The following is a 26,848-nucleotide window of genomic DNA, read 5'->3' on the forward strand; positions in this document are numbered from 1 at the left end:
CGGACAAGAAAAGTTTAACTCTAAAAGAGTTGACCCTAGCTTCTACTTGTTTGATAGATCCGAATACTACAGCTTAACTAACCTCGACGAAATCTTCAACAGTTTCATGGAGAATCTGCTTTTTGAAAACCATTTTTTATCATCTTTCTCACCGGTGCTGGAATCAACGGCGAGCATGGCCGGTTCACAGATTAAATTAAAAGGGATTGTTTTTTTGTTTAATATTAATTTAATCACTTGCACATAATCTTATATAAATCAAGCCATTAACATTTGGAAAGCCCGTCTGTGTAAGGATCCCTAGCTAAGATGCTATTCACTTGCAAGAGCTTTATTATTATAATTAGAGAGTCTCCGCCACTGCCAACCAACTTAAATTTTTAGGTCCGGCAACTGTTTTGATAAAGAAAGAGGGGGAAAAACTTTTTTTTTTTTTTAAAGGATCGCTTTGCTTTTCTCCTTTCTCTACCTAGGGTTTTTGTTGACTGCATAACAACAAAACGCGGTTAGGCAGAAAAGGAGGAAACTCTCATTGTCCTTTGTTTTTCTTGGTGATATCTTAACCTAAAGCTTTTCTTCGAGGCATCGTGGAGGAAGAAGTCAACCACTCGTTAATTGCAGTACTTTACATCAAGTACGTAGTGATCAACGACCTTATGAGCACACAGGGGACCCTTCGATGGTTGACATACGGATTGATTTTAAGCATTTTTTTCCATGCAAACAGTGCTAAAGCACGCGTTCGGGCAGCAAAGTTGGAACTCTGGGTAACATTTTCACACCAGGCTTTATTTTTCCCAGGACGTGTGTGGGTGTATTTCTGCATGGATGTGTATAATTTGCGCTGTGAGGAACAAGTCTTTAAAGAGTTGTTGTATATCATCAATATCACTCAAATAATGGTGTTCATGAGAGAAGTCAACGATTCCATCTCATGGGTCCAAGCAAAAAACTCACATTTTCTACTAGTCGGTGTGTATGATGATCACATATGGGGTTAATTAGGAATTAAAGTCCTATATAAATTATAGAATATTGTATTTCTTTTTCCTTATGACTGCATGTGTGTGTAGATTTTTCTACCTGTTCACGCACTTTACTGCTCTCTATATAAGGAACTCTCTCCAGTCATCATATGCTCACACCCCATATCAGTAACATAAGCCTTGCTAGCTAGCTTGTTAACTAATCTCATCAGCTACAAGTAAGCTCTATTCGCTCGTCATGGGCTCTGCTAAATTCTTTGTTACACTCTGTTTTGTACCGCTCCTAGCATCCTCCTTTTGCAGCGCACAGCTTTCTGCCACCTTTTATGCTTCGACATGCCCTAATCTTCAAACCATAGTGCGTAATGCAATGACGGGGGCTGTCAATGGCCAGCCTCGGCTTGCCGCCTCTATCCTCCGCCTGTTCTTCCATGACTGCTTCGTGAATGTGTGGCATCTCTCTTTTATTTAATATCTTTCTTCACTACCTTATAAATTGTTTAATTAGCTTTCCTCGTTTGAGATTAATTATTTAATTCCCACCAAGAGTAAAAATGGGACTAATGTTCAATGAGCTGCTCTCTAGCTAGTCTTCGAGCTTGCTTATATATATATATATATATTAACTTTTTTTCTCATTAAATTAAATCATTATTAAGAAAAATTAAATTGTTTTCTTTAATTATTTCGTGTTGTTATTGTAGGGATGCGACGGATCTATACTACTGGATGACACTGCCACCTTCACGGGTGAAAAGAATGCGAATCCCAACAGAAATTCAGCTAGAGGTTTTGAAGTGATTGACACCATTAAAACTCGGGTAGAAGCAGCTTGCAATGCCACAGTTTCCTGTGCAGATATCCTTGCACTTGCAGCCCGAGATGGAGTTGTACTGGTTAGTTTTTTTTATCAAGTTTTCTCTTTTCTATCTAGCAATGCTACTCCTTTTTCTTTTTTCTTTTCTTTTTTGGGGGTTTTGAGCGATTAAAGTTCAATTCTCAACACCGATTACTTAAAGAAAGTGAACTGTATGCACAAATTCGTTCTCTCTCGGTTGACTATATACACAAATGCATGCACGCATGCAGCTAGGAGGACCATCATGGACAGTGCCGCTTGGCCGGAGAGATGCAAGAACAGCTAGCCAGAGTGCAGCCAACAGCCAAATCCCATCACCGGCGTCTAGCCTGGCGACCCTAATCTCCATGTTTTCTGCCAAAGGCTTGAGTGCCGGTGACATGACTGCGCTCTCTGGAGGTCACACAATTGGCTTTGCCAGATGCACCACATTTCGTAACCGCATATACAATGACACCAACATTGATGCCAGCTTTGCCACTACTAGAAGGGCTAGCTGCCCTGCTTCTGGTGGTGACGCCACTTTAGCTCCACTCGATGGCACTCAAACCAGATTTGATAACAATTATTACACGAATCTGGTGGCCCGCCGTGGCTTGCTTCATTCAGACCAGGAGCTCTTCAACGGAGGTTCTCAAGATGCACTTGTCAGGACTTACAGCACAAACGGCGCTACCTTTGCTAGAGATTTTGCTGCTGCCATGGTGAGGATGGGGAATATCAGCCCCCTTACAGGGACGAATGGAGAGATAAGAAGGAATTGCAGGGTGGTGAATTAATTCTATCTACGTTGTTTAATTTTGTTGAGATGTGTTTGAATAATTTGTTTGCATTATTGAAGTGAAGATCTCTAGCCAAGTCCATGATCTTGAAATCCTCTCCCGGGCATGGTTCTGATGATCGTAAACCTTAAAAGCTTTTGTACTCAATCCATCAATGAAAATCAAGTGCTATATTGTGCTTTAGTAAATGAGACCTAGTCAAATCCATGAGAAACTTGATGTCTTTGAAATCTTGCCTTCAAATTTTGAAAATCACTCTTTTATTATGTTTCTAATTTTCTATTTAAAAGTACTTTTAATTTTATTTATTTTTTTTTTATAAAATTCTAATCAAATGCAAATTAAAAGATAGTCATTAATGGAGTTCAAATTACCGTTTTAAAACAAAAGTCCTGCTTCTATATGAAAATGTGTTTTCCACCTTCCTCACCCTGTCATGGTGCTTTATTAATTAAATTGTGTTTCAAATAATATTTTATAAAAATTTAAATTTTTTTTATATAAAATATTTTTTTATATTTTTTAATTGTTTTAATAGGCTAATATAAAAAATATTATTTCAATAAAATTTCCATGTAAAAAACACTTAAAAAAAACAATCACAATTCCACTCTAAAAACCCTCCATAATCAATTCCTAAATTTAAATCTTCGGTGTCTTACACCAATTGTTTTTTCTTTCGTAATTTTCTTAAGAAAAAAAAAATAGAAAGCACTGTTTTCAAAATGAATTTTGTTTCCCGCAAAAATAAGGTGGGGATTCATGCTTTCAAAACTCCCATACGTACAATATATAAGATTACCTTTTTATTTGTAAAAAGCTGCACCATGTAAAATACTATCTGGGGAGTAGTTGTTTATATGACCATGGTCCGTGCCCGTTTCGCACTGCAGTTCAACCTGTTTTTTGAAAAATTTCAATTTTTATTTTATTAAAATTAAATATGGTTTGTACTTTCTGATCGTTTTGATATGCTAATATCAAAAATAATTTTTAAAAAATAAAAAAAACATTATTGGCATTTTTTACGGCACGAAAAACTATTTAAAAAGCAACCGCTACCACACTCCCAAACACCCTATATTCTGCGAACGGGATGACAATTACCGCTCGTTACTATAGAGGATGCACAAACAACAGTTTCCAGCTCAATTTCTTACTACTGAAACAGTCCATGCCGTGCATGGCCCAGAAAAAGGGAGAAGCGTTTTCACCCTTGTTTGATAGCAGTGATAGTTTGGTTTAAGTATTTTTTTATTTAAAAATATATTAAAATATATTTTTTTTTATTTTTTAAAAATTATTTTTAACATCACCACATATAAAAATATATATAAAAAAATACTTTAAATAAATAAAAAATTTAAAACTTTTAAATATGCAATTTGCACTGTATATATCCCTAACTTCTGGAGCTCAATCCACATGATGTATATCGTCAACGATGCACAGCGAAAAAAGACCGGGAAAACCTCGATTAGTCCAAACTTGTATTCTTATTCTCGATTGAGCCCTCCACCTACATAGGTTATCAATTTGACCCCAAATGTTTCAAAATATTCTCAAATCAAATCTCTTTGTTGATGCACATCAATATTTTTGTCAAATTTTCTTCAAGGTGATGCCATTTTAATTCATAAAATATGCACACTAGACAAAAAATATTTAGGTTTGGGAATCGGGATGCTATTGAGAACAGTCATACAAATTTGGGAAAAAAATCAAGGTTTCCCCGAAAAAGAAACCACGCAGCTATCTCAGATGAATTTAAGGTGTCCTGAACTTTAAGATTGTTATTATTAAAATAATTTTCATGTCAACCCTGTACTCTCGGTTTCTAAAGTTTAATCACCACCAAGGTATTCGGTCTGGTAAAAACTAAAACTTGTAAATATGTAAATTTTTCATAAATCAATGTAACAGACAGATCATATGCAATTCAATGTTGCTTCGTTACAGACCTGATGTTGTCCACCATTGGTCTCCTCAACAGTTGTTGTGAGAACCTCATCGCAGTATAAACCTTAAGCCACCCTTGGAGTGACCGTTTTATTGTCCTCTCCCTGGTCACAAAATAGCATGGGGCAGAAAAACTAGGAATTTATTTGCTCTTCTGACTATGTAAGTATGACCTCTTCAATGATGATTTGAGGTTTTGCTTCAGCGATGAGCCTACGCAGAGCTCGTGACCTCGTTGATAGCAGTTGCCAGATATCCAACATTGCCGGTAGTAATGCCTGCCATGCTGCATATGCATCCGAATATTAGCAAACTTAAAGATCCGCGTGCATGCACAACACACATCAAGACCAGGCATAACCAGGAGTAGATGTTAGTGTAAGATATTCATGAATGAGAGCAAACCTTATCCGACCATTGCGGGTCATATAGATATGAAATTCTTTTGTCAATCGGTCAACTTGTTCAGGTGTCATCCCACTATAGCAAAACATGCCAATCTGTTCGCAAGAAGCAGAATGATTGGTATATACCAGTAACAAATAGAACAAGATGAATATCAAAATGAACTACCAATATAAAGTTTTGGAGAAATTGATAATTAAGTTAGAAATTCTGGCACACCTGATCAGTGATGTGCTTCCATGACAAAGGTGAACCCAATTTCTCAAGGTTTTCTCTTAGCGCAGATCGCATTCCAATGATGCGATCAGCCATTACCTGATCAGAATATTGTTGGTAACAATCAGGTTCCTTTTTTATCAAAAATATAAGAAAGAAGTAATGACAAAATTTAGGTGATCTTTAAAATGGAAGTGCGGGGCTGATAATTCTCTTCCAAGTGTGTTTAGGTTTTTAATCCTTTTCCTCTTTTCTGTTTTCCGGCTTTCAAGGCATTTCCTCTCAGATGCATATAAACAAATCAGTACAGATGGATGCTGCACTGCCAAAAGTCATCTCTTTGGCAGCCATGAAGAATCTTAGCATCAAGTTGCAGGTGAGGCGTGAACAAATAATCATTCAGCATTATATCGATGAAAGAATTGGTGCATTCTAAAATTTTTACTCCATGGCTGGATCGTTATCTTTAATGCACAAGTAGATCTCAGATGCAGACATTCCTCATGCGCATTCCTCATGCACATGCAAACATATGATGGGGGGAATGAAAAGTTTAAAAATAGATCTCAGATGCAGACATTCCTCATGCGCATGCAAAGTTTAAAAATACCACCATGCTATAATGAAATGAAACAATATGATGGGGGGAGGGGGGGGGTATCCAGTGAAAATAAAATTACCTTCACTTCCTTGAGCCACAACTTCTTCAACTCTGGATCCCCAAGGATAGTTGACACAACAAGTGCACCGTGAACAGGAGGATTGCTGTACATGGGTCTAGCAAGCTGCTGCAGTTGACTCTTTACAGCCACCGCTTGTTTCGCATCTTCACAAAGCACACTGCAGGCAACATTTAACAGGATTAACCTTAAGATGTATGAGAGAACCCTTGCCTCTGAACCACTTTCAAAAAAGCTTCATCTGTTTCACCTAGAGAACAAAAAACTCTAAAATTTATCTGAATATCAACATAAACATCTCTCATGTTATAATGGCACAATTGTTTTTTGCTTGTCGCAAATCTAGTGGTTTGACTTGCACTTTGGTTTGTTTCATGCATGAAGTCCTACATACTCAAGGAATGGACAGATAACTTAGAATTTGTACAATTCATTATCTGTAGTAGAGACACAACAGCAGAGACCTTCGATTGTGAATGTTGTATATCAATCCCACTTTTATAGCCATAAACTACACGAGAAATAGGAAGAAACCATTTTTCAAAGAAAATAAATTAATCTCAATAGAAATTAACAATTGTGGATCAGAGAACCTAAATTTGAATATATGATTGTTTGAGCCAGATACTAAAGCTTTTCCAGAAAAAAAGGCTACACAAATAACAATAGTAACAGCGGGTCAGGTGTCCCTCAACCATCTATACACATGACAGGGAGCTGAGGTTATGGGATTTAGGAAAACCCTTCTTTGTTATTAAACAAGGCTTTCGATAGATAATCCCACAAATCTGGGATCATGACATTCATCAGAGATAGGCAACCAATACATTATCTTTTAGGCAGGATGCTACAATTGATTTCATAAGAAACATGGATAGTTTTCAAACACTTCATACTAAAAGATCATGTACAAAATCCTGCTAACTCCTGGAAACATGCAAAAGTCAGACAAATATGCAGTTAATGTTATAAATTCCTCTGCTTTTGTGCAACGACCCTCAGTTTTTATGTTATAATTTGTAATGTTCCATTATCTTTTGATAGATTAGCCATGAGCTCTTGTTTACATAGGTAAAAGGCGCCTCCCTTAGCCCTTTCTTGTTTTATTTTTCATTACAAAGGGATCCAACTTGAGACCTCTTAGGAGGGGGGGCATGAGTGTCAGTTGAGCTACAAGCTCATTGGCTTTCAAACATCTACCTAAACGCATCTTGAAAAGGAACCAGTTAATAGCCCCATCAAAACATTAAAAATATTTGTCCAAAAAAAAAAGAATAGAAGAGGAAAAACAGTTGCTGCAGCAGCACCTAATGCATGTATTCAGATGGTAGGAACAAAATACCTGAGGCATCCTACTCTCTGGCCATAGAGTCCCATATTTTTTGCATATGATTGGGAAATACCAATATGATGACCGTCCTGGAGAAAAATCCTGATGGACTTTGCATCTCTGTCTGGATCACCACTAGCAAAACCTTGATAAGCCATATCAAAGAAGGCAAAATGACCTTTAACCTGAAAATTACATGATGCTTGATGTCAAAAGAACAGGGAGGGAGGGGGGGACAGGAGAGGAAAATCAATGAGCAAAAAGGCAAGAAAGTATTTACCTTGAATTGGTGTGAGATCTCTCTCCATTGTTCTTCTGATGGATCAACTCCTGTAGGATTATGAGCACAGGCATGAAGTAGAAAGAATGAGCCATTGGGAGCATTCTGCGAAGAGGATTAATGTGAATATTCAATTCACATAACAAAAAAAGAGGTGAATAGTAATGATCCTCATTACTAGTCACCTATGCAATAAGCAGGGGACTGAAACAGAACATGTTAACAACGGGGAAGGAAAAATAACATGTTTAACACAGTCCAAAGACCAAAATCTGCCTCACACACCTTAATGTCATCCATCAGGGCAGAAAAATCTAAACCCTTAGATTCTGGATGATAGTAATGATAGGTCCTTTGAGGGACCTGAGCATCTCTCCAAATGTTATGATGGCTGTTTAAGTCTCATGTTAGAAGTCCGTAACTAAGCAATTAAAAAGTAAAAAAAAAAAGAGCTGGAAAACAATTTTTTAACTTTATGGCTCATTCTAGTCCATTGCCATAATAATAACAACGTAAAGAACACTAACTTGGCCCATGTCGGGACCGGTATGTAGATCTGGGAATCAGGACGAAAGCGCTTCTGAAAATCTGCGAAAAGTCTACATGCACCGGTACCAGATAGAGATTGCACTGCTGCTATCCTTTTGTCTTTAATGAACTCAGAATTCTCTCCATATGCCCAAACTTCAGTTGTTTTCTTCCACCATTTTCACACTCCCTCCCATGGGAAGATACTCCCTATCCAACAAGCAAAAATATATGATCAATAATCAGTCAAAATGATAAGAAAACTAAACAATGACCGACCTTTGATAGGACCTTAAAACTGTTTTGTTCTGTAAAAGAACACTAACAAATTTTTAGACAACAGGGGAAAAAAACTTTTAAAACAGAACTGCCAATGAAAGATGGAACCACAAACAAGCATGTTCTCAAACTTCTAGTAATCATGGTGGACAGCAACAAAAAATTGCCAAATCTTGGAAGAATGCACTTTTATAGTTTTTTGGTTTATATTAGCCCTGCACTATGCCACGATGCCCTTTTGACAAATCTTTTTATTTAATCATGCAACGATCAAAATAAATATTCATTAAAGAAATCCAACAACTTTGATTCTGGAAAAAAAAAAATTCTTTAGTAAAATTCTCATTTCTTATTCATATATTTCTTTTTAGTGACCAAAAGAAATATTTTTTTATCAACATCATAAATATTTGAAAAGCAAGTTCTGATAAAAAAAAATGCTTTTATACTTTTAAGCAGCTAAATGATAAGAAAAGAATAAATACTTTTAAAAATAAAAAAAAATTATAATAAAAAATAGCAAAATAAATATTTTTAGAGCAATTTCTTAAAATAAAAGAGTCTATTTTATGAGCTTAAAAGATCAATGTTGCTTAGTAGCCAAGAAAGAAGAAATTGGCATGTGATAATGCAAGAAATGCAGAGGCAGTAAGAAGCAGCAACAGTTATTGTGCAACAGCATGAGATTTGAGCACGTAAAGACAGTTAGAGCTAGTTGTTGTTGGTTCAAACTGTTAATGGTTAGTTAAAGCAGTAAAATGTTAGTTAATTAAGTTAGTAGAGTTAGTTACAAGCCTACATATCATTGTATATAAGTTTGAAATAAAGAACTTGCAAGGCAATGAATAACATTGAATGATTGTATTACTGTTAATTCTCTATCTCTCTCAATTTTCTTCTAATTCTTCCTCAATTTTCTTCTAAACAATTGTCAATTGTTTGTTAAGAAGAGATCCTTAACAATCTACATGTTATAAGGTTCATATATAATATTCATAAAGTAATTTTTTAATTATTAAATATTGTCTGAAAATTATGATATAATATGATTGATTTTTAAATACTATATTAATAATTTTTATTTAAGGAGATATTTATTTTAAATATATATAACAATTAAACAAAAGAGAATGGTGAATAGCCAAAAGAATCAAACCCAGGCTCAAGCACTTAGCTTTAAAACAAAAAGGTTAGGCTCGCATTCCTTTTTTCTATTTTAAAACTAAGTTGACATGTTAGTTCCCCTAAGTTTTTTTTTTTTTTTTTAAATAAAAATAAAAAAAGATGACACATCTTTTGCCTAGACAGGTCCTCCAATAAAACAAATTCCCGTCACAAAATCAAGATCTGGGTTATTTGAAACCTCAAACCTAAATTTCAACATGCTTTCACCTAATAGCAAAAAAAAAAAAAAAAACATTTTAAAAACTTCAATAACCCCATTTTTAATTCCATAATATGCTCAAATTAGTCTAAAAACTCAAAATTAAACCAAATCAAAACAAACTTCCTAAATTTCAATATACATTTTCCAAACATGATTCAAGACTCGAACCAACCTTCATAGAACTCTATTTTTTCAAGACAAAACAATCACACCAAGATCAATATTTTTTAAAGTTAGCTAAAAGTTATTCTCATTCATCTCCTTTTCGGAAAACTTTCTCTCTTCCTTTCTCAAACTTCAAGTTAAAAACATGAGAAAAATAAAATTTTATTGATTGAGAAATGTAAACATCTAAAACTACAAGATCAAACACATAAAAAATTGACCCTGCATGAATAGTAAAATTTGTATTGTAGATGAATAGTGCAATACACAATGTGTTTTGTCTCTGTATTAATAGTGGCAGTACGGTAGATGTCTATGCACTTTTAGTTTTTTTTTTTTTATTTATAATTATAATGTTTTGTATTTTAATTACTTGAAACACAAAAAAGTTGACCCTCCCTTGAGCTTTAAGTCAAAGTACAATTAGTACTTGAACTAAAAATTCTGGTTTTCTTTAAATTTAATGTTTATTTTTAATTTTCAATTTAGGTATTTCAAAGTTTTAATAGCAAAGAGGGACCAGTTGTCCAGGCTGTAAAAATTTTGAACTTGATCCAATCATCAATTAAGTCAAGCAATTACATTGTTGAGTCGGCGGTGGATCATTGCTTGGACTGCATGGTTAATTACAAAACACTTAAAAAGAAATAAAGATAATAAAATTAGAAAAACAAAATTAAGGATATTGCAAAACTTTTGCAAACATCCTCCATATTTTCTTCAATTTAAACACGACGGGTATCTAAATCATAAGGGGTGTACAAAATTATAATAACCAAGTTCCAAAGACTGATTAATCGTACAAAATCCATCATCTAATACATCCAATATGTGCATTAATCCTTGATAAATGGCAAGATTCATGCTAAGCTAAATCCTACGTCCATATCTCTAGTAGTTAGACTAAAATAATGGCAGCAAATAATAAATTATTCTAAATCAAAAGTATCAGCGCGACTGAATGAGATTACAATAAATAATAAAAGAGAAAACCCTTTTTTTACCATAGACAAAACAAAAACTTCTATTTTGTATAGAGTGAGAGCTATCTGAATTAATTCTACAAAACTAGAGCTTAATTTAATTGGAACATTGCTGGTAAAGCTTGTAAGAAAATGGAGTAAAAGAGACTTGTTAATACGTTGAGAAATAGTTTGACAACCATGAATGAAATATTGGAAACGAGAGCAAGAGTATTTGATTGAAAGGAATGAAAAGTATAAATAAAAATGAAAGATCAATATCTTACTAATGATATAACTTTTTTCAAAAAATAATAAAAGTATTATTGTTATTACAACTAACATTTCAACCATGTCATTGGCAATGGTAGTGCCATGGTGGCGATAATAATTTTTTCCTTTCTTTTCAAAAAAGTTACATTATAATAATGCTCCACGTCTACTATTCTCACCATCTCCACCATGACCACCACAGTTATGATGGGACCCTATAATAGTTATTTTGTGATAAACTATACGAAGGTTTTAAAACATATATCCACTATGATGTGAACTACAATATGATGTAATTCATCAGTATCATCATTGCAACTTTTTTCAATGTATTTATTTTTTTACATTTTTTTTTTTTTTAAAAAAAATTTATCTTATAATATTTGATTTGTTAGGATTAGATTCGTACAACTTATCGTTCTGCATTTAGTTTTTTTAAAAATGTTTTGGTGATTATCTTCAATTTCTTTTTCTATATATTATCTCGGATTTCATAACTTAAATCACGAGTTTTGCATGCATTTTTTGAATACAACCTGATGTAATCACTATCATCATCATTGCACTTCTTTCAAGTGTATTACTTTTTTACATTGATTTTTTTTAGTTTTATCTTTTAATATTTGATTTGGATTCAAATTCGTACAAACTTATCATTTGTATTAAGTTTTTTTTAAATATTGTTTTTGTGATTATCTTCAATTTTTTTTATGTATTTATCTCGTCTCATGGCCCAAATCACGGGTTTTGTACATATTTTTAATATAAGAATTTTTTAAAAAAATTTGTTCATGTTTGATTTTCAGGATATTATTCTAGTTCTCACACACATATGAACTTTATTTTTCAAAATAAAATATTATTTTAAATAATATTTCTGATATAAAAAACACATCAAAATAACCTTTATACCTGATATATTTTTGTAAAAAAAAATTACAACCTACAGCGCGGAAGTGGTGCAACAGAGGTCATGACAACTATAATCACGATGACGACTAGTATAAATACTAGCTATCCACTTGATGGATTTGATTTTAATCTTTATTCCTCTTCATCTTAAAAAAAACAGTAAAAAAGTTTTTTGAATTCATTTCATTTCGAGATACTTTTTCAAACATATCATTGAAATTAAAATGATATTCTAATCCTTATATTCATTCCATTTCCTCCATTAATATTCTAGTTTGCTATTCCGGTATCTAAACAGCCCAAAGAATTTGCGACATTTAAGGGCCCAAGTCAAAAGTCATCCTCCCTTTTAATAGCTTTTGTTTTTATTTCTATAGATAAATAGTGAGTTTCAACATCTAAATAATTCGGGTGATGAAAAACCCACCAAATTCCACTTGATCTGACCAAAGTTAGTCACATGATAGATAAAAAAAAATGGTGCCTTTCCCACTGTATTTTTATTTCTATTTTATGAGTTGACCATAGTGTGCTTGATGTATCTCAATAGAATTTAATATTTTAAATACTTTAATTAATTAAAAGCCAAACTAATTTGAACTTAAGAAATGAAAATAAATACTGCAAACTAAACTTGATGTTGCAGAAGAAGCAACTTTTTTAGAAAACAATCGATAATTTTGGAAAATAAATGACATTTTATTAATAAGTTTATTAAAGAGTAAGATAAAAATTATTTTATACAACAAATTCTGTATATATAAATAATTTCATGAACTTCTAAAGTTTCATGAAATTATCAAAACCATTTAAATTCTCGAAACTTCGGTTTTATATTGTACTGATCATATTTCTTCATTGTTATGAATTTGTGTTAAATAGTGAGAAAGGTAACTAACTAATACATATAGAAGAAAAAGTTGGTTACATGGGACCAAATGTTCGAGAATGAGTAAAAAATTCAGTGATAAAACAATCCTTTCAGTAAACAAGAAAAGTTAAATACACTAGCAGAAAAGGGAGCTTTTACCTTCTTCTTCTTTTTTTTTTTTGAAGTTGTGTGCTGAAGTTTAACCCGTGTGTTGTGAGATTAAGGTAATAATTGTGGTTTAAAATATTTTTTTTAAAATATATTAAAATAATATTTATTTTTATTTTTAAAAATTATTTTTGATATCAATACATCAAAATAATAAAAACATAAAAAAAAAATCTAATAAATTTTTTTAAATTTAAGATAATGCAGCCGCATTCCAAATAGAGTATTAAAAGTGTTTCCAACATTTCATATTTGATAGAAATAGATTCGGGTATTCTTGTTTATAGTGACATCATCTACACCAAAAAAAAAAGAAGAAGAAAATCCAACCTTTTTTTTTTTCATTTTCATTAAACAAACCAAATTGAATCATCCGGTCATTTTGCTGATTTAAATCTTGTTTTTGTTTGATATTGCGTTTAATTTTGTTTTTGAAATTTTTTTCATTTTTTATTAGATTTAAATTATTTTTTTTATTTTTAGATCTTTTTAATATACTAATAAAAATAAATTTAAAAAAACAAAAAAATATTATTTAAATATATTTAAATATATTTTTTAAAAAATTTCAACAAAATACCAGGATTTCAAAACTCTAGTGTAAAAGTGTAGATGGCTTACGAAATTAGCATAGGAAACCGTACTTTTTTTCCTAAATGGAAAAGAGAACTGTTCTTTATATCTGACACTGAAAGCACGACGAGAGGAATAAAGTTAAAGATGGGCGACTAAAAAGAAGTGGCCTACTGGCCTTCGATTGGTGCCTCCTATTGCATGTGGCCATGGACCAGCAGCGCATATATATTTGAATAATTACCAGAATAGAATCTCAATTATAGAAAATAACGCAAAATAGACAAATATAAACTATTAACTAAGAGTAAAAATTCATTAATATTAAAAATTAAATGACTCACATGTTCAAGTTGCCGGCGATCCTCCTCTCAGCTTCTCTGACGCATTGGAGAACAACTGGTTTTCCATTGTCATCTCGATACGCACCCTTTATCACCATCACCATCATCAAATTAAATCTTTCATTTAATAACGCATATCAATCAATCTCCTTCTTCTACTACCAATCCAAATAATTAGATAGAATACTCCATAAATTAAAACACGCAACAAATTTCAGCTTCAATCTGAGTTAAGAGGAAAACAAGATATAAAATCATCTATAAATCTAATATTTCTCATTTCAGATTCAGTGAAAACGAATACTTCAAAAAAAAAAAAATCCGATTCAATCCAATCCAACAGAGAAGAAAGAAAAGAAAGGAAACGAAAGTACTAACAACTCCAACATTGACTTTGTCAGGACTGGGATCGGCGAGAAAAGCTTCCGTTACACCAAGAATAGGATCCTTGGGAGCAGGCTCAACGCTTTGCCACCATGACGACGAAGAAGAAGACATGAATCTCGTTCCTAATCTCATTCGCACATGCTGGCGACAAGCCATCGCTTTTCCAAACCCTGCCATTTTCTCTCGATCTTTGGATCTCTTCGATCCTGCAGCTGCTGCTGGTTATCAAGTGGTTGCCAAATTTAAATGGTGAAATGAAAGGAGTGCAGGTAGGTAGACAAGTTGCCTAGATGGTTACGCTTACCTTGAACTGCGTGAGAACGGACTCGTGTTTTTAAAGAGTTTTTAATTCTGAAATATATTAAAATAATATTTTTTATTTATTAAAAACATTTAAAAAAAAAAAAAACACGGGCACTCGCTGCAAAGACAAATGAGACCTTTAGCTTTTTCAGAATTGCTATTTTATCATTTCTGGAATATTTATCCTTATTTTTGTTTCTTTTTCTGTCACATCATTAACGGTCCATCAACAGATCTGTCTTTATCATTATCACATCAAAAAAAAAAAAAAAAATCCAAGGAGCAAAATCTAACTACAACGGAAGATCATGGAGCATATGTTTAATGTTTTGGTATATAATGCCTTTTTCATTAAAATATATTAAAATAATATTTTTTTAATTTTTAATGTTAATATATTAAAATTATTAAAAAATACTAAAACTATTAATTTAATATTTTTTTAATGAAAGGAAAGGGAAAGGCAAGTTGTACACGTTTATTCTCCATTTCATGATGTGATAGGATTTGCTGAGATTATTATTTTTCTTGTTTTATGAATATGCCTTGGTATTGTTTTTTTTTAAAAAAATATTTAATGTGGTTTCAAACTTGCGTGTATTTTAATTAATTTTATAAATTTTAAAATTTAATAATTATTTAAATAACTTAAATTAATAATTCTCTACAAAAATAAATTTAAATCTAATTAGTTAAGTTATAATCTCGTATTATGGTATTCTTAAAAACAAAAAGATAAAAATATAACGGAATAAAATTGTGAAAAAACTTTAGAAATAAATTAGATTTTTCATAACTGTGTTTGGGGTTGTTGGGTTATGTGCTCGATGGGCTTAACTAGGTGGCTAGATATTGGTTTAAAATAGCAAGTCCTCGATACATACAATACTTTCATGTTTAAATTAATAAATAAATAATAAAATAATTTTATAGGGAGTGAACATTAAGTGTAGCCTCTATATATGTTGGCTAGATATTATATCGTGTAGCCTAACTTAGGGTGTGAATGTCCAAACTTTTTATGTGGCCAGAACTTGTGTGTCATCTCCAACCAAAATTAATATAAGATAAAAATAAAAACGCAAAAAAATTATGGCATTTCATATTATTAATAAAAAAACAAAGGAAGAGGGGTTTTTATTATACCTCTCCTTACATAACACTATTCACTTAAATAATATATATTTTTTAATTTATGTTTTTTTCTTTCAAAATTAATTTATTGAAGATTGAATTTATAATTTTTTTATTTAATTTTTATAAAATTATCCAGATTCATGAGCCAAATCTCAAATTTAACAAATTAACTTCAGTCGGACCCTTAAGTTTTTTTATCTTTTTTTTTAATTTTTTTTTTAATTTTATTTTCAACATTATGATGATTGAGAATTAAACTTTGTGATTTATTTCGAATATGTTCTATGTGGTTATCCTCATTTCATGACTTGAATCATAGGTTTGATGAGTAATCTTGGTTGACTTGAGTTGTTTTTTTTTTTTTTTTTTATTTTATCCCTAAACACTAAGTTAATTGATAATGGAGCTTTAATTTTATAAAAAAAAACATAAAGGAGGGTTTCTACTATATTTCTCTTCACATAACACTATTCACTTGAATAGTATATATTTTTTTAATTTATGTTTTTTTCTTCCTTTAAAATTAGATTTATTAAAAATTGAATTTAATAATTTTTTTTTAATTTTTTTTTTTATCCCAAACTCATGACTTGAATCTCAAGTTTAATAACTTAACTCAGTTAATTCGAGTTTTTTTTCTTCTTTTTCTAATTATTTTTTTTTAAAATTTATTTTTCAATATTAGATTGATTGAGAATTAAGATTTGTGATTTATTTTCAGTTGCTTTCCATGAGATTAACCTCATTTCATGACTCGAGTCATAGTTTGATGGGTTAACCCTGATTGACTTGAGTAGTTTTTTTTGTGTTTTTTTTTAATTTTTTTTAATTTTATTCTTAAACACTGAGTTGATTGAGAATTGAATTTTATAATTTGTTTTAATTTGCTTTTTATTGAGTTATCCTAGTCTCATGACTTGGGTCATGGATTTAGTAGGTTAACTTGAATTGAATCGAGTTATTTTTTTGGATCATTTTTTTAATTGATTTTTTTAGTTCATCTTTCAACATTAAATTTATTAGAAATTAAGTTTTGTAATTTGATTTGACTTGCTTTTCTAGAGTTATATAATCCCATGACTTGATAAGGATTTGACAGGTTACCTCGCGTTGATTCAAATCAATCTAATATGTTGTTATCTTCAATATTATTAAAAAAAATCTCATCTTAAATAATTATCTTGATTCAAACTATATTTTTATTGGTTATTTAGTTTATTTTTAGACCCTGTTAAGATAATGAGTTACATTAAATTAATTTTCACAAGTCTAAATTCTTTATTCTATTAGAAAAAATATTAGCAACTTAATATTTTTTTTTTTAAAAAAATTGATCCGTATCACACAAGCTAATGATATAGTTTATAATCTAAATAAAATAGTACCCGCGAGGTATATATGTAACACTTTTTGTCGATAAGCACCGCTTTATGTCACTTGGTCGAAATTAACAAGAAAGTAAAATCTGAATAAGGAGAGTGGCAATAAGGATCAATCCTGGAGCCAAAAAGTGCTTCCTTGTACTCCCCCATGTCTTCTATTTTCCCAAATAAGTTCGTTTCCTCGCGAAAAGAAGCAAGAATATATCACAAGCGAGTAGCATAAGCGTACTGAGGTGGTTTTACTGTATCGTCTGTGCCGCTTCTTCATAAAATATTATTTATTAAAATAATTTTTTTTTTTTAATATTATTTATTAAAATAATTTTTGTTTTTTTTAATCCCATTTTTTAATGTTAAATTTGTTTTTTATTTTATTATACTTTCATACACATATCATTTTAAGCAGGTTAATTCAATCGACTTTTTTTTAATTAATATATTTTTTAATTTCATAATTTAATATTAGGTTTGTTGGAAATTAAATTTTATGATTTATTTTGTTTACTTTCTATTATGTTACTTCAGCTTCATGACTTGCAAATAATGCTTAAGGCTTAATCCTAGTAAATTCGGGCCGTTTTTTTTTTTTATTAAAGTTTTTTCTGATTTTATTATTCAACATTAGATCAGTTTGGAATTAAAATTTTATTATCTGTTTTGATATGTTTTTCTATGAGATATCTTGGTCTCATGATTAAAATCCTTGATTTTGCATTTTAACTCTAGTTAAATCGACTCTTTTTTATTTTATTTTTAAGAGGTTATCTTGATCTCATGATTTGGGTCATGAGTCCTCCAACATTTGATTTTTTTTTTATTTGGTTGTCCCTTTGTCTTATGACCCTAATCACAATTTTGGCTAGTTAACCAATTAACTCAATTTTTTTAATTGATTTTTTTTTATTTTCATAATTGAATATTGTGTTTGATTGAGAATTAGATTTCATGATTTGTTTTGGTTTGTCTTTAATTGGGTTATCTCGGCCTCGTTACCTAGAAATAATGCTTAATTGGCTAACCCTAGTTGACTTGGCTTATTTTTATGTTATTTTTTTATTAAAAGTTTTAAAAGTTTCATCATTCAACATTAGATTGGTATAGGTGATTAAGAGTTGAGCTTTATAATTTGTTTTGATATGCTTTTTATGAGGTTTTCTTAAACTCATGACTAAAGTCGCGAATTTGGTAGGTTAACTCGAGATAAATTATGTTATGTTTTTTATTTTATTTTTATATGAGATTATCTCGGTCTGATGACCCAGGTCATGAGTTTTGCGGATTGACCCGAGTTTTTTATGTTAATTTTTTAATTGATTTTCTTTTCAAGAGGTTATCTTGGTCTTATAACTCGAGTCGCAGATTTAACTAGTTAACCTATGTCACTTTTTTAAGTCCTTTTTTAGTTGATTTTTTTTCAATGTTACCCTTCACACATTTGTTTGATTGAGAATTAAGTTTCATAATTTATTTTGATTTGCTTTATATGATATTATCATAGTCTCATAACTCGAGTCACGAATTTGACTTGTTAGCTTGGGGTGACCCAAGTCAGCCCACTATGTTGTTAATCTTAATATTAAAAAAAATGTCATTTTTAATTTTTTTTTTTAGTCAAACTAAGTTTTTATGGGTTGTATTAATTGATTTTGGACCCATAAATTCAACCGGGTTACATCGGGTCAACCTTTACACAATTTAAAATTTATTTTTTTGCTAGAAAAAAAACTTCAGCAACACTTGAATATTTTTTTTACATTTAAGAAACATTTGACTCGACCCACAACATAGCGTGGTCAATGATCTAGTTAACAATACATTAAAACATGTAGGGAAAGTATTGTAGCAATGAATAGTGCTTTCCCCACGTGTTTTGGTGTGCCTCTTAAAAAACATTTGCCTCTTTTTTTCCTTTTTTTTTTTTAAAAATTAATATATATTTTTTTAATTTTATCCATTTAATATTAAATTTTTTTTAATTAGGTTCATCCCACTCTCATAATACAGATTGTGAGTTTAACAGGTTAACCTGGCTGACTAGGTTTTTTTTTATTATTATTTAACTTTGTTCCCTCAATTTCATCATTTAATATTGAGTTGATCAGAGGTTAGGCTTTATGGTTTGTTTTATTTGCCTTTTATTATATTATTTTGATTTCATGACTTAGGAATAGTGCTTAACGGGTTAACTCGAGTTGACTTATGTTGTTTTGTGTTTTTTTTTTTTAATTAAGTTTTTTTTCTCATTTGTTTTATATGAAGATATTCTTTTGAGTAGCGCATGCGAGCTTGCTTTACACGGTGACGTTGGCGCTTCATCTGCTACACATGTTGGCAACTGATGAGGTGGCTTTGGTGAGTTTTTTCTTCTCTTCCCCCTTTTCTCTTTCTTCTCTTTGATAAAATACAAAAGTTTCCTTTTCATTTGTTTTTTTGTATATAATTTAATCATCATATTTTTAATTGCTATTTTTTTAAATCTTTAATAAATTAATTTTTTTCTTCATTGTCACCCTTCACCATTTGATTTCATTTAATTCTTATTTTAAATTTTCTCATTATTTTTTTAATTGCTATTTATTTATTTAGTTATCATTTTCATAATTGATTTTTATTAATTTCATATCTCAACATTTAATTTCAATTTACTTTTATGTCAAATTTTATCCCGTTTCCCTCCCTTTAATTTTGCCCCTCATATTTTATTTTAATTAACTTTTATATCAAATTTGATCATCATTCTTTTAATTTTTATTTATTTTTTTTTATCATTTTTCTAAATGAATTTGTTTTCAATTTCATCCATCACCATTTGATTTCAATTTCATTTTTATGTCAAATTTTCATCTCGTTTATTTTTATTGTTATTTTTTTTATTTTAGATTCATTTTCTCGTTGTTTTTTTTCTCTTTCTCCAAGTTTATCCCTCATTATTTTCTAATTGAGAATTTTATTTCATTATTTTTTAGGTTTTTCCTTATATAAGGTTTGTTCTGGGCTGGGTCATAAGGGTCATCGAGTTAATTAATGTTGACTCATAGATTTTTTTCCCCACTTTTTTCACTTTTTTTTTTTGTGGGGTTATCCCAGTCTCATGTCCATAATCGCGGAGTCACCGATTTAACTCAGGTTGACTCGAATCTTTTTATTTCTATTGATTTTTTAAAATCAATTTTCTTTTTATTTTTAAACTTTGACATTTAGTTATTTGATAATTAATTTATTAGTTTATTCAATTTACTTTTAATAAAGTTACCTCGATACCACAACAATACCACATATTTGGCCATGTTGATTAAGAATGAGCTCGTGTCCTTTTTTTATTTTTACCATTATTTTTTTATTAACGTTGTATTTTTATTTATAATATCAAAATTTTATGTTTAACCTGAATTTTACTTTTTTTTTTTTACTTTTTATTAATACTTGGATCACCTTATTTTTACATGATGAACCAAAAAAATCAAATTTGTCGCAGTGGAGCAGTGACACCTATCTAGTTGATTTCTATTTGAGAAGCATTTTCCTTTGTTTTTTTTTTTCAACCATGTATGGCAAAAATATCTCTTGAATTACCAATACACACACACACATATATATATATATATAATATCTTAATATGTCTTTTTATCTTTATGAATCGTTAGTTTTGAATATTTTTTTGAGACTTGATAAAAAAAAGAATCTTGATTTATAGAGCTTTCAGCATTACTAAAAAATAAATAAAAAGGTTGCATGGTTGGAGTGTGAGGGAGCGAGTCAAGCAAGAAATATCCACAAGCTGGCACGTGCAAAGCCGTGAGAAACACAGTTGCCTTCCTCCAGATTCATTGGACGTTCCCTGTGATTCTAGCAGAAGTGCATGGCTCAGAATTCGCCAACTCAGCATTCCTCTAAATTTCCCCCTCCTCAAAATTTTCAAAATAGTCCAATTAAGTACTAAAAATATCCCATAAAAAAAAACAGAGGATGGATCATCGTTCCCAGTAGCACCCATATTTCCTCGAAAGACAGACAGTGGAGAAAGCTCTCCAATGGCCCAGTTAATATCTCCTGTATGCACAGATGCACTTAAGATTAAAAAACCATCTAACGTTTTCCATATTTCTTCAAGAGGAAAAACCACCCTTTATCATAACAGTAATTCCCGGAGTGTTTTAAGCTCCAAGAGAAGAGATTTTGGCAGAATCAGGGTTGCGGCCAACAGTTCGGCTTCTGCAGATGCTGTTGCCGATGATTATTACGCGGTCTTAGGTCTGGTACGTACTTACCTACCTGGTTTTTATACTACTTTTCATTTCCTTAGTTACTGTTTTTCAAATAAAAATAGCAATCATAACCAAATCCGTCTTAATATCCAGAGATTATATAACTACGTTGTTGATACTGATCATCAGTTGGTGCCGTTGGCTTATTGTTATTTTTGTTCTACATTATTATTATGTTGGCATGCATGCAGCTTCCAGATGCGACACCAGAGCAGATCAAGAAGGCTTATTATAGTTGCATGAAAGCATGTCATCCAGACTTGAGTGGCGATGACACAGATACCACAAATTTCTGCATGTTCATCAATGAGGTCTATTCGGTGGGTTGTTCATCCAGTATTGCTTGCGCTTTTTGAAAGATTTCTAATTTTTTTTTTTTTGATGCGTAGCTTTTGCTGTTATTATTGTTAGTATTATTAATATGGTTTGTTGAAGTGCCGCAGGTGCTAAGTGACCCTTTGCAGCGCATGATCTATGATGAAATTCATGGCTTCGCATTGACGGCAATGAATCCTTTCTTTGATGATTCCAGCCCAAAGGATCATGCCTTTGTTGATGAGTTTAGCTGCATCGGTAATTATAATATATAGTTGAACTTTTTTGTTTTTTTTTTTTCGTTAAAAACACATGATTAAATGCTAGTTTTTAGTGCCATTTAACTAATAATTTTATCGGATGTGGGTGCCAAATAAGATACAAGCTTATCCATGTGGAAAACAATACTCTGGGATATTGCATGACATAGTTTTTATGGTTTCTGGAAAGGGATTTCTGTTACCCAAAATTAATTAGACCTTAATCAATAATTTTTAAGGCTGATATCACTGACTATGCTGTATTACCTCCAGGATGCAAAAATTGTGCCAATGTGGCTCCTGATGTATTTGGAATTGAGGAAGATTTTGGAAGAGCCAGAGTTTACAGCCAGTGTGGAAATGTTCAACTAGTCCAGCAAGCAATTGAAAGCTGGTAAATATCCTGTATTTATCTGCTCCTTCAATGTTGTTATGACATGTTTAAAATAGTGCTTTTAATTAACTCGAATGAACTGTTATGAACAAATTCTTTCAAATTTATCTGCATGCCTGACAGAATTCTATATCAACATCTGAGCACACAGTGCTGTTAAGATGACTTGGGATTGTTAATTAACTTGATGAAGGCTGTGAAGTGGAGACAGTTTCTGTGCCAGATGCTTTCACATTTTGCCCACATGCTTCTTGTTATATTTTAAACCTTGTATCTGAATGTTGAAAATGATATTCTCAACTGACCAAACAGTTATTGAACCTGTTCTGTCTCCACTATGAATTAAAAAAAAAAGGGCCGTTTGGAAGAAAACCAAGCAATCTTCGAACCAATCAATGGACTCTTTAACTCCAACTATTTATATGACAACAATTTTAAGTTGTCATGTTTGGTAACAGGTGTTAGAGTTTTGTGAAGTAGTTCATTATGTAATGGTGAGTGTCTATAGTCCTGCTCGGAGAAATTGAAAGGTTGCAAGTTAGGTAACTAAAATACAATTTCTTTTTGTCAATCAGCCCAGTTGATTGCATCCATTGGACTTCTGCGGCACAGCTTTCTTTGCTTGAAGATGAAATGCGCAGGGTAGAAAGAATAAATGTAAGGCACACAACCACTATATAGTTTCTCCTTTGAATTTTAGTTTACTTCTCTACCTTCTTAATCTGCTGTGAACATTTGAATTGCTTAGCTTGAAAGCAAGCACATTTGACTTGACAAGCTTGAAAGTTTCTTAGAGTTGAATTTAAGAAGCCTGAAGATTACGGAAAGACTGCATTATATATCCAGATCCCTTGCAGCAATCACTTGAGCGTCCCCTAAATTGTTGACGATAATATAATTTGAAAGAGAGAAGGAATTTATGTATTGAATGGTATTCTACGTTCTGATAGCAGCTGTGATGAAAGAGGGTAGATCGTAGTTGTTGGGCATGGCTTATATTTTTTATTCCAAAACCTGTTAGGAATTTGAAAACTAATGGATGATGATTGTGTGGATGAATGCTAAAAGGTGAATTTTCTCTAGAGGACAGAATAATGCACTTCTGACATTAAGACAGGGTAATGTATACTCTATGAAAAATACAAAGTGGAGACTGCAACAGCAATAGGACCCTTCTCCAAATCAAGTAATTTTATGTAGAAAACCTGAACCTGTGTTCTTTTTACCAGAACACAATATGTTTGCAAAATTAACTCTGACCTTTGCGTTCAAGCCATGCCAAAGTTCTGTAATAGCCTACAAGATGTTCCGTAATTCAAGCTTCCATACTTATAGCTTCTCTGTTACAACCGTACCTGCATATCTGACCGACTGTTATGTGTGGTATTTTCACCTTGCCAGTCATTACAATATTGAAACTTGGACTGGTTTGAATGATTATCAGGTTGCACTGATGCTTTCAGGAATGGGATCTGCAGGAGCAGATGTTTTCAGAATGGTAAGCACGCTACTTATCTTATTCTTGCTACATTTTCAGCTTCCTGATTGGTTTGATTGCCAAATGCTTCCATGAGAAGCTCACAAGACAAATTTGCAGTGAGCTTAGATTAATATCATCACATGCAAAGAGGAATGATCTTGTCCTTTTCCTTTAAGAAACAGAATGGTGTATAAAATCATGTAGAGAAATTAATTTTGAAGTTTTCAGTTACTTTGCTATGTTTCTTCATCACCTGAATTGTCCATATCTCTGTAGGAAGGCATGTAGAATTATTGTAATTGTTGATATCATCATAGCGTCACTCACTGCTTAGACACTTATGCTGTGTTTCTAAAATGAAGATAATGGATGAAAGTTACTGCACTACTGCTCTAGGGCTTGAAGTTTGCCTGCAGTCTGAGATTTCTGAATATTTAAACAATGGGCAAGGAAGGGGTAATATTTTTCTGGTGCTAAAGGAGTCATGTACTTAGACATGGTTCCACCAATGTGTCTTGGCCTCATGGGCGGGAGAACTTGGAGATGGTTCTACCCTTCAGTGGTTTTTGCATAAAATGGCTGCACTCAAGACTCAAACCTGAACTCCATATGGCTGCAACCCCAAGACTTTCACCATTGCATCAGACAGTTTCCCTACAGATCATGTTAAGCATATCCACTTAACGATTTTCTTCTTATTTCGGTTGATCATTTTTTTGGTATTTAGAACTTATCGCAGAGGAAAGTGAGAGGTTGAATTTGGGAGTCCAGCTGTAAGTTTTTTGAAAAAAAAAAGGAATTTCAAGAGGCTTTTGCAAACTAATTAATTAAATTTATTTCCTTTATACTTTTTTTTTCCTCTTTTTAAGAACTGATCTCTGAATTCTTGAGTTGATTGCTTCAAAATCCCTTAAGGTATCATAACCGTTTAATTGCTAATATATTTCACTTTGTTATCACTAGTTGCCGAGCAGCAGCTATTAACTTACGCATAATTATGTGGCAGGCATGTTCTCGTTGGGAAAAGAGGCAAGCAAAAATCCTGGTAGGAACTCTTATCTTTTCTCCTTTATCAACATTCATTTAAACTTCCATGTTATTGGAGCAATATTATGTGAAAACCAATGAAACTTCGTCAAAAGCCTATATGGTTGAAGATATCACGTGTCAAGTAGGAAAAAGAAGGCCTTCTGAATCTGCGACTAGCCGTCATTTAAGTCTTTTAGATATCCCAGTTGGAAGAAGGAGCTCTGAGCTGTCATGCAGTAAATCAGTAGTTGTGCTTGCATATCTCACCTTCTACCTGCTCATTTATCTGAATGGCAGAACAAGTGGTTAAAAACAGAATAGGCACTGCACCTTTGGTTGAGTGATTTTTTCTAAAACTGGAAAACTCTTAATGCACTGTTCTTAAATTGCTGAAAATAATCCCGCAGAGAGACCTGCTCGAGTTGTTTGCACTTGGTGAATTTCTCTCTGCGCTGCTAGGTGCAAAGAGGTCCATGCTTGAGTCGCATGTAGATTTTGGTTTTAGCTTTACCCAGCACAATATGGGAGGGGTGGTATGTTTGTGTCAGAAAACGATTTGTGATCTTGCGTTGCTAAATGATCCTGAAAACGATTTGTGAATGATATGCTCAAATAAACTGTGTCCCATCCCATATGCCACAGAGATAGGGTACCTTGAAATGAATCAATGGTCCTCCATTTAAGAACTCGTAACTCTTGCTACTCACCAGACGTTGGCCCTTTTTATGAACTGTGTAATAACACAGGGAAGTAATTATATGATAAATTTAGGAAATTAACTTGATTATTCCTAAAAGTTTCTGGATGCTTTGATTAAATGAATTGTCTTCATGAGTTTGAACTTTACATTGGTTGTGCTTGAATACATATTCTGGCTATCATTTTGGTTCTGGCCAAAACATTTCAAAAGATTGTGACGGCATTTTTAACAGCTCTACTAGGTTTGCTGAATAGGACTCCTAAATTTTTTGCAGGATCAGGCTAAAATAAGGATGATGAAGCAAAAAGATGTTGATAAAAAGGAGTCTTACTGGAGCGATCTCTGGGGCAATCCAAAAGAAAACCAAAGTTCAGGTAAGCGGATTGGTAAAAGCAAACTGATAACGTGACACTAACCTATCTATTGCTCTTTATTTTCCACAACCTTATATCAGTGTTAATCTATAACCTATTAAATTATATAAGCTAGGACTTCCCTTCAGAAGTGCTTGATGTTGGCGCTTTCCAGGAAATTTCGATGAACAAAATGCCAGTTTGCTGTGTTTTGGTTGTCACAAGTTCTACATGAAATGCTCGTTTAGTAAAATAAGAAAGCATGTGCTCAAAGCACAATACTGAAACCATATATATGATGATGGATGCTTATTTGGCACTATGGTGATTGTAGAAGAGTTTGTAATTTTATGTTTTTGGTACGAAACAATGATTTTGATTATGCATATGCATTTACAGCAAGTATAAAAAAAATATCTCAACACAAAAACTTAAATTGTTAAATGAGATTTCATGATATGCATAATCTGTCCAAATATAAGTTTTCTACCAGCTTTTCTTCAACTTCAAGTAAAACCAACGTTGACACGGTGTTTGATGCAGAGGAAGAAACAAAAGAGAGAGCAAAAAGGGCCGCAGCAGCAGCTCGAAGATGGAGGGAGTACTCAAGGAAGGGTGTTGATAAGCCTCCCACCTTTAAACTTCCGGAGGCAATCTCCAATAATGACAAATGATCAGTAAATAACGTATTTTCCCATTCCAATGTAATTAATTAGCCTATAGATTACTGAAGAATCATTGATTCTCTTCCTCATGAAACCGTGATTGATACCATGACTCTGTCCACAACGATTAATGAAACTGAAGTTGATAAATGAAATGGGAAGAGGTTATTTATGGAGCAATTGTTCTGGATCGTGGTTTCTTCTGTTGCTCCAAAACAA

The 26,848-nt window shown here is 32.1% G+C and overlaps 3 protein-coding genes across 3 annotated transcripts; 2 read left to right on the forward strand and 1 right to left on the reverse strand.

Moving 5' to 3' along the window:
• The first annotated feature begins 1,115 nt into the window (after positions 1-1,115).
• Positions 1,116-2,815, forward strand: LOC118041807 (peroxidase P7). Its single transcript, XM_035049303.2, has 3 exons — positions 1,116-1,434; positions 1,691-1,882; positions 2,076-2,815. Exons 1-3 carry the CDS (start codon positions 1,225-1,227, stop codon positions 2,622-2,624), a joined length of 951 nt encoding a protein of 316 aa, XP_034905194.1. The 5' UTR covers positions 1,116-1,224; the 3' UTR covers positions 2,625-2,815.
• A 1,574-nt stretch (positions 2,816-4,389) lies between these two features.
• Positions 4,390-14,659, reverse strand: LOC118041806 (aspartate aminotransferase, mitochondrial). The gene is given in 11 exon segments (XM_035049302.2): positions 4,390-4,872; positions 4,992-5,086; positions 5,211-5,306; positions 5,888-6,047; positions 7,230-7,402; positions 7,498-7,602; positions 7,783-7,888; positions 8,025-8,191; positions 8,193-8,235; positions 13,960-14,045; positions 14,338-14,659. Coding segments are annotated over 11 exon segments (1,290 nt in total). The 5' UTR covers positions 14,524-14,659; the 3' UTR covers positions 4,390-4,799.
• A 6,458-nt stretch (positions 14,660-21,117) lies between these two features.
• Positions 21,118-26,801, forward strand: LOC118041805 (chaperone protein dnaJ C76, chloroplastic). Its single transcript, XM_035049301.2, has 9 exons — positions 21,118-21,424; positions 21,625-21,753; positions 21,877-22,006; positions 22,282-22,402; positions 22,978-23,059; positions 23,847-23,900; positions 24,889-24,927; positions 25,886-25,985; positions 26,508-26,801. The coding sequence occupies exons 1-9, from the start codon at positions 21,200-21,202 to the stop codon at positions 26,636-26,638; spliced, it is 1,011 nt and encodes a 336-aa protein (XP_034905192.1). The 5' UTR covers positions 21,118-21,199; the 3' UTR covers positions 26,639-26,801.
• Positions 26,802-26,848: the final 47 nt, after the last annotated feature.

Source organism: Populus alba, chromosome 14 (assembly GCF_005239225.2).
Source record: "Populus alba chromosome 14, ASM523922v2, whole genome shotgun sequence".
NCBI classification, from domain to species: domain Eukaryota; kingdom Viridiplantae; phylum Streptophyta; class Magnoliopsida; order Malpighiales; family Salicaceae; genus Populus; species Populus alba.

Excerpts from the sequence above, each read along its gene's own strand:
- LOC118041807 (XM_035049303.2), top strand. The coding sequence starts at position 1,225 with ATGGGCTCTGCTAAATTCTTTGTTACACTCTGTTTTGTACCGCTCCTA. Across the intron at positions 1,435-1,690 it reads TCCATGACTGCTTCGTGAAT|GGATGCGACGGATCTATACT; the intron begins GTGTGGCATCTC and ends TTGTTATTGTAG. Across the intron at positions 1,883-2,075 it reads CCCGAGATGGAGTTGTACTG|CTAGGAGGACCATCATGGAC; the intron begins GTTAGTTTTTTT and ends GCACGCATGCAG.
- LOC118041805 (XM_035049301.2), top strand. The coding sequence starts at position 21,200 with ATGGCCCAGTTAATATCTCCTGTATGCACAGATGCACTTAAGATTAAA. Across the intron at positions 23,901-24,888 it reads GAGCAGATGTTTTCAGAATG|GCATGTTCTCGTTGGGAAAA; the intron begins GTAAGCACGCTA and ends ATTATGTGGCAG. Across the intron at positions 25,986-26,507 it reads AAAAGAAAACCAAAGTTCAG|AGGAAGAAACAAAAGAGAGA; the intron begins GTAAGCGGATTG and ends TGTTTGATGCAG.